We start from the raw sequence: 7,957 nt of genomic DNA on the forward strand, positions 1-7,957 counted from the left end.
GCCGCGGCTGCTTTTAGCATTTTCAACATCTGGCCTACAGACCTACTAATTTCAACTCGTGATCTCGTTTGGCAAAACTCGATGGATCTACGTGGTTTAAATACCTTCCAAATTGGGGCGATAGAACAATTGGAACCAATTAAATCCAAAACTCAAACCCTCGCACACTGTTGATCTTCTGCAGTCGGGGGCTTGGGGGGGAGGGGGAGGGAGATGGAGTAGGGGAAAGAGGATGAAATCACAAGCACACAAGTCACACCATTGTCTCTAATTTAACACAGAACCAAATGGGGGAGAGAGACAGAGACACACAAACGGAGCCACGGGAAGTCAGATGAAATCCCCTTGGAATGTGAATTCACCTCCTAAAAGAAAGGGCAATAAACCCATGCATCATCGTTTTTAAGTGAAGAAAAACATAGTGCATGCATTTTTCCATTAATTTATTTATTTTCGGGGTATTAATTATCAGTCAAAGGCTGATTTCAAATTATTGCAATCGCGGCTCCATTGTTCGCTCCAATTGGAAGCCCCGCCCCCTCCTTTGTCTGGCGGCGCCGTGATTGGTCGGTGACGGGCGGGGGGCTGCCGTCAGCGCTCGGGAAGCCCATTCATCTGTGCACTTGGGCGTTGGACTCCGCATCTTATTAGCAACCAGGGAGATTTCTCCATTTTCCCCTTGTCTACAGTACGGCTACAAATCTGGGATTTTTTATTACTTCTTTTTACTAAACTTGGGCTTTTTTTTTGCTCGGCTTCTTTTCCTCCTTTCCCCCCTTCCTTCTATGCTGCTGCTTTTGATGTCTTCAATTTACATTTTTAAATAGGAGTGCATATAAATCGGTTCTGTTCTCTCTTCTCTTTTTTCCCCCTCTGGTGTGTGTGTGTTGCTGCTGCTGCTGGTGATCGCCCAGTATTTATACCAACCCATCGCTCTTTGTTCCCCTCCTTTTGGATCTCTTGAGTTTCTTTGTTGAATAAGACAGCATGGGTGCCCAGTTCTCCAAGACCGCTGCAAAAGGCGAAGCCGCTGCTGAGAAACCTGGGGAAGCAGTGGCTGCATCACCTTCCAAGGCGAATGGACAGGTAATCTCCGCACACTTCTTTTTTTTAATTAAAAACGCAAAACTTGGACTTTTTTCCCCTTGCATCCTGTGTAGTTTTTCCTCCCCCTTCGATGTGCTTCGAGCATACGAGATGGAGGATCTGGACAAAGCCTTTATCTTGAGAACAACGCACAGAGATGGCTTTTTCACTGCTTTATGGGGATGGGTAGGAGGGTTTTGTAGCCCAGATCTTTTTCTTAATGGAGTGGAGCAGATAAAAATCTCTGCGTTATTTGTGTTGGGTGCAAGCTGCTCATTAATTGAGGGATGTGATATTCAGAATGGGTCGGAAAGCCAACCATCTACAACGTGCATTAGCTTTTTGTCTGGAAGACTTGTGTGTGAATAGCCAAAAAAAATGCCTCTGATGAGATAGATTGGCAGCTAGTATGAAATTTGCTAGCGTGCCCCCCCTTTGGGGGGGCAGTGCAAATTGGTGGTAGTGAGGTTAGGGGAGGGAACTGGCATGCCCGGAGGTACCCCGTTGGTAAGCGCTGAGGCTGTGTCTCTGGGAGATGTCTGGGAAGGGTAGGGGCAGCGAAGCACGTTCCTCTCCATATTGTTGCATGCCTCGCCCACACTTCTCTACGGATCTGAGCTCTAAACTATGGTTTAAGATGGGGGAGAGGGGGTGACTTGCTCTGGGAGACTTTAAGCGTCCTGCTTTCTTCAGCACAGTCCGGACCTGGGGGGAGGGGGGTGACTGATCTCTGCCCCTCTCCGGTGCAACAAGAGTAGGTGCGCTGGAGTTGAGTGGCTCTTGCTGCATCGAAAGCACCGGGCACCCCCGCCACGCCTCTTAGCAGCTGCTTGCTGCAGCCAGCCGGACTCTGTAGTCCACCAGAGAGGCTTTAGACCCATTAAAAATGCAAATGCAGCGGGGGGAGAGGGCGGGGACGCTTTTTTTAACCAGCTAGGATGGGGGGGGAGGGGGAGAAGAGCGCCTTCTCCTTTATTTTGATTTTTATTGTCGGCTGAAGGGGGGGGGCGCAGACGCGAGGACCGAGGCGAGCTTTGTTAGCCTTTCGGCTCAGCTGCGCGGCTGCTGGACAAGGCGTGCGTGAGCCCAGCTCCCCGCGCAGCCCGCCAGCTGCTCGCCTCCCTGCCCCCTCCTCGGGACTTCTCCAGACGGAGCCACAGCGCCACCTGCCGGCGAAGAGCCGCTCCCGCACTAGCCCAGCCTGCCAGCGTCCCGCCGGCGCTGAAATGATGGCAGGGGCGGGCGGGGAGCTCAGGGCTCCGCCGTGGCTCGGTGATGCGTTGGCTCCCGACCATACAGGAGTCCCCCGCATGGCCTATGAAAGCAAGCGGGGGCGTGGCTTGGCTCGGCTGTTTCCCGGGTAGCGCTGATGGCTTCGCTCCCAAAGCTGGGCCTGGGGAGCTTTAAGCTGGGGAGGTGCAATTGGCAAGTGCTCAGTGCTGCCTTCTCCCAAGAGGCGCAATGGGGGGAATCTTCCCATATTAACTTTATCGCTTACTGCGCACCCCCCAGCCCCCTCCAGTTTCTGCAGCTAGTCCCGTGATGTGAGCAAATCCGCTGCCTCCCAAGTCATGGCTTAGTAGTGGCGTGAAAGTGCCAAGAGGGCAAGTATTCTTGGCCAGTCAGTCCTCGGGGCCAGCCAGCCGGGGTTTGCCTGCAGACCAGGGAGAACAGGCCACCCTGTGGAGCGTGGGGGATATGGCTGGGAGCGGATCGTTTTTCTCCAATAACAAGAGTTGTTTCTTTTCCCCCCCCCTTTCTAGGAAAATGGCCACGTGAAGGTGAATGGAGACGCCTCTCCGGCAGCTGCGGAGGCAGGCAAGGAGGAGGTCCAAGCAAATGGCAGTGCACCCGCTGAAGAGACGGCGAAGGAAGAGCAAGCCTCTTCTGAGCCTGCCTCTGAGAAGGAGGGCACTGAAGCGGAGAGTACTGAGCCCGCCTCTCCTGCTGAGGGAGAGCCCTCCTCCAAGGCAGAGGAAGGAGCCACCCCTTCTTCCAGCAGCGAGACCCCGAAAAAAAAAAAGAAGCGCTTTTCCTTCAAAAAGTCCTTTAAGCTAAGTGGCTTCTCCTTTAAAAAGAACAAAAAGGAGGCTGGCGAAGGAGCAGAGGGCGAAGGTGCAGCGGCCTCCGCAGAGGGGGGGAAAGAGGAAGCAGCCACTGCCCCAGAGGCCACAAGCAACGAGGAGGACAAACCTGCCCCGGAGGAGCCCTGCGCTGCTGCAGCCAGTGGCACAGAGGAAACAAAGGAGGAGACTGGTGACTCTCAGGAAGCAAAATCCGAGGAGACGGCACCAGAGAAGCCTGCGGGGGAAGAGGCCAAGCCCGTTGAAGAGCAAAAGCCTGAGGATAAACCAGAGGAGGCACCAGCTGCCTCTGCCCCTAGTGCTACAACTGAGGCCACCTCAACTGAACAAGAGGCACCCAAAGTAGAAGAGCCAGCACTTCCTACGCAGGAAGCCCCATCTGAGTCTAGTCCAGAAGCCCCACCAGCTGAGTCGGCAGAGTAAACATGGCAATTTTGAGATAATCGAAGAACTTTTCTCCCCCTGTTTGTTTGTTGGAGTGGTGCCAGGTACTGGTTTTGGAGAACTTGTCTACAACCAGGGATTGATTTAAAAGATGTCTTTCTCTTTTTTTTCTCTCCCCACAGATCCCATCTCAAATAATTCTGTTACCACCATTCCAACAGGTAGAGGGGAGTCTAAACACCTCCCTCTACCTTGTTCCTTTTTTTCCCATCAGTATTAATGTTTTTGCATACTTTGCATCTTTTATTCAAAATGTAAACTTTCTTTGTCAATCTATGGACGTGCCCATATATGAAGGAGATGGGTGGGGTCAATAAGGGATATCCAATGAAGTGATAGGGGCCACAATGAGGAATTAGTGATGCACATAATTGCCAAGAGAATGTGCCACAAGAAACAATGTAAGGGGTTAGTCTTTTTTAAAAGAAAGTTATTACAATGTATTTTGTGAGGCAGATGTTCTATAAGGTTTACAACACTACAAGTCTTGACTAGGAAGGAAAGGAAAAAAATCAATACCCAGAAAAAAGATCATAGTCTTAGGAATTCATTTAAACCATAGGAACTTTTCACTTATCTCATGTTAGCTGTACCAGTCAGTGATTAAGTAGAAATACAAGTTGTATAGGCTTTATTGTTTATTGCTGGTTTATGACCTTAATAAAGTGTAATTATGTATTACCAGCAGGGTGTTTTTAACTGTGACTATTGTATAAAAACAAATCTTGATATCCAGAAGCACATGAAGTTTGCAACTCTTTCCACCCTGCCCATTTTTGTAAAACTGCAGTCATCTTGGACCTTTTAAACACAAATTTTAAACTCAAAATCAAGCTGTGATAAGTGGAATGGTTACTGTTTATACTGTGGTATGTTTTTGATTACAGCAGACAATGCTTTCTTTTCCAGTTGTCTTTGAAAATAAAGGAAAACTCTTCAGATGCAATGTTTTTTGTGTAGCATCTTGTCTATCATGTTTTTGTAAATACTGGAGAAGCTTTGACCAATTTGACTTAGAGATGGAATGTAACTTTGCTTACAAAAATTGCTATTAAACTCCTGCTTAAGGTGTTCTAATTTTCTGTGAGCACACTAAAAGCGAAAAATAAATGTGAATAAAATGTATAATTTGGTTGTGTTTCTTTTATGAATCCTCTTACATCTAAATGGACTAGCAAGTATGGCTTACATTTGCATAGAGAAGGAGCTTGTGTGCCATTAATGCAATCTGTAGAAGTGGTTTAGAATTTTGGATTCGGTAATACTCCAAGTCTTTATTTTCAAGAAATTTATAAGCAATATCACCAGATGACTTGTGACCCAGTCTTTGGTTAAAATAAAAAAAACAGAAGTCAATCTGAGGAGGATGTGATGGCATAACAGGACTGGCATTGTCCAGGTTCCATTTTGGTTTTAAGACAAGTTGTATAGAGCACACTAGATTCCTACCTCTTAAAGGTAATATTTGACTTGGATTATATTGGGTTGAGTGTTTTAGAACACAGATTTTTAAACCAATATTTTTTTCAAAACCAGTTGCTCAGTTAGGCACTGAAATAAATGGCACACTTGTTTTGTTGTTCTGCTTCTACATGTGTCCAATTTTAGGCAAACTGTTTTAAATTTGTAGCCTAAACATTTTTCCCCCTGCAGTCTTAGCAATTTAACATATTGGAGAAATATGCTTTTACTCTCAACTACAAATGAGTTACAAAACAGATTCCTAAAATTGTCAATAAAAATAGTCATACGGTGCTTGCCTTTAATTGTTTGGATGTTTGGCTAATTTCCAACATATTGCTCAGGGCATATTATGCCTTAATAAAACAGTAGGTTTATGTAAAAGTAGTAAGGGCGTTCAGAGGGTAGAAATTGATTCAAGAAACTTTCTCCTAACTTTATAGGAGAACATATAGTATTACACTTGCTTCCATCAAAATTTTCAGCAGAAACTTTATTTGGAAGCAATTATGATTCATTTTATGAGAAAATGGCACATTAGCACCTTGTTCCCAAAAGAACCGAATTAACTGCAATGGATTCCTGCTGAATGCATACTTATTTTTATTCAGCTGTCTACCATTTTAATTTTGGCTTGTATGTACTTTAGTCACCCTGGTATTTCTCTCTAGTTCTAGAAATGTATTGAATATTATGCTATAATGGCCATGGGATGAAATAAATTGATGTAAAATGAGATCCTCCACACCAGTGTCATTCTTGGAGTACATCGATTGAAGGTGTTAATCTTATAATTGCTTTACTCAGGGTTTTTATAAAATGGCTTGTTTTAAAAAAAAAAATTGAAATTTGATGTCTTGGCCCTATAGTCAATGTCATTTTAAAATAAATTCCTTTTTATATTTAAATCCAGGATTTTCTTAAAGGTCTAACTAGTCAACTTGTATGTACCCATAAAGAACAATCACTGAGTTCCCTTTAGAGCAATAGCTGATACTTGGTGAATGTTTAAATTGTTTACCAAGAAAGCAGTTTATTTCTGTGTAACTATTTGCAGTGTTTTTAGTAAGAAATGCTAATATTGATCTTCAGTAATAACTTGCAATTCAAATCCATTTGAAAGCTTGAAATCTCTCAGATGCGCAAGAGCAGGTTGAAAAGGGATAAAATTCTCCATGTCCTGAAGTGGATAAATATTCTATTGGGCTAAATCATACAATGCATTTTTTTTCATTAGCAGCAAATTTTTTTACTAAAATGAGTTTTACTTGAATAAGCATTTCAAGATTCAGACCCTTAAATTTATTATTTGATCAAAAGGGGAGGGTGTTCTTACTCATGGCTAAAACTCCTTCATTACGAAAACCACTTCCAAATTCTAACACTGTCTCCATATAGCAATATTTCTAGTCAATTGATCCATGTTGGGTGTCAAATTCTAATTTATTTACCCTCCATTTATGAATGGGAAAGAATAATCATTTGACTTCATGTAAAATAGTGGTGATGATGTAATTTAAACAATATCCTCTTAACAGTAGGTCCATCTTCCTACTTAGTGTGTATATTTTGTTTTTTGGAACTCAGTAATGCCCATATAACCATTTCTGATGTTGCGCTCAGGCCCTCACTAAACATCCTCTTCCCATAGGTTGTAAACATTCTTGTTTTCTCCTATGAGGGGGAAGGATTTGTGTCCAAGTTAAAAGCAAAAACTTGAATGCCTGGCTTATTCTAAATGGACTTTCTAAAGTGAAATTCATTAGCATTTGAAGTTTAAGAAGGATTGTTTTTGAAGTGTTGCCTTTTGTACAGCCCTGCTTTTAACTTTGTAACTCTAAGTTTGACTGCTTCCCTTATAGTGACACCTTGCAACACTAACTGAACTCTGCATCCTCTAATACAGAGTGAGGGTGGCAAAATGTCCTCTTTCAAGACTCAAATGTTGGTTAAAAGTCATTTTTTGAGGTTGAGTACAAGGTGTTTCCTATACTAACATGCAATTGTTGGAAGCAGTCTAGCTGTAGGTATTCATTTTTTTTAGCACTATTGAATCACTAAAATAGACTGGAGTATATTTTAGTTTCATGGAGTAGGCAGGTGGTGAAAATAGCATGTTGTGTTTACAATGAACTATAGACAGAAGGTCTGTTGTGTTGGTCACCTGCTATAGCTCAAAGGAGTTCAGCTAATGAGTAATGAATCTGAATTCTTGCAGCTGTAAGCAGTCCAAATGAAAACATGCTTGTTAAAATATGCAGCTCTGTACCATGAAACAATACTTTAGGAGGTGGAGCTACAAGCCATTCCAGCTGGTCCAACTGTTTTGGTCCTGTGGGGCATCTCTGGACCACATAGAGAAATACAATAGAAAAATGGCATCTTCCATGAAGTGTAATCAAAATGCAGTGTATGCAACATCAGGTGCTGTGGAAGATCCTATTTTGTAGAACAGATCTGCTAGTGAGTGGGTGGGGGTGTTTGGGGGCTGCATAGAATTGGCATATAGGCCACCATTGATCCATGCATAGGTGTCTGCTGCTGTTAGTGTCAGATCTGCGTTAGCTGGCAGTTGGAGCAGTTAAGATGGAGCTGTGCTACAAATATGCAGTAGTTCTATTGTCTGAAGATTTTTTTTTTAAAGGCAGCACTAGCACTGTGGTGTATTTCATGAACAGTTTATCCTGACAACTGTTTCTTCGTGGTTAAGAGGCAAAGCAGGCAGTTAGCCACAGATATCTGTGGCTAATAGAGCTGCAGGATAAAAAGGCATGTACTTGAGTACCTGAAGCTTGTTAAAAGCACAAAATTGAGAGCCAGGAGATTTGGGTTCTTCCATTTCCCAGGTCTGCATATCTTTGCTGTGTGAAAATGAGCAAGAA

General features: G+C 43.8%; 1 protein-coding gene across 1 annotated transcript; it reads left to right on the forward strand.

Annotated features, from left to right (window-relative positions):
* The first annotated feature begins 327 nt into the window (after positions 1–327).
* On the forward strand, positions 328–4,742 carry MARCKS (myristoylated alanine rich protein kinase C substrate). The gene is made up of 2 exons (XM_014573703.3): positions 328–1,086; positions 2,850–4,742. The coding sequence occupies exons 1-2, from the start codon at positions 988–990 to the stop codon at positions 3,591–3,593; spliced, it is 843 nt and encodes a 280-aa protein (XP_014429189.2). The 5' UTR covers positions 328–987; the 3' UTR covers positions 3,594–4,742.
* Positions 4,743–7,957: the final 3,215 nt, after the last annotated feature.

Source organism: Pelodiscus sinensis, chromosome 3 (assembly GCF_049634645.1).
Source record: "Pelodiscus sinensis isolate JC-2024 chromosome 3, ASM4963464v1, whole genome shotgun sequence".
Lineage (NCBI taxonomy): Eukaryota > Metazoa > Chordata > Testudines > Trionychidae > Pelodiscus > Pelodiscus sinensis.

Bases quoted from the DNA above. Each gene is read 5' to 3' on its own strand.
- MARCKS (XM_014573703.3), top strand. From the start codon at position 988: ATGGGTGCCCAGTTCTCCAAGACCGCTGCAAAAGGCGAAGCCGCTGCT. The intron at 1,087-2,849 runs GTAATCTCCGCA...CCCCCTTTCTAG, and splicing joins CTTCCAAGGCGAATGGACAG to GAAAATGGCCACGTGAAGGT.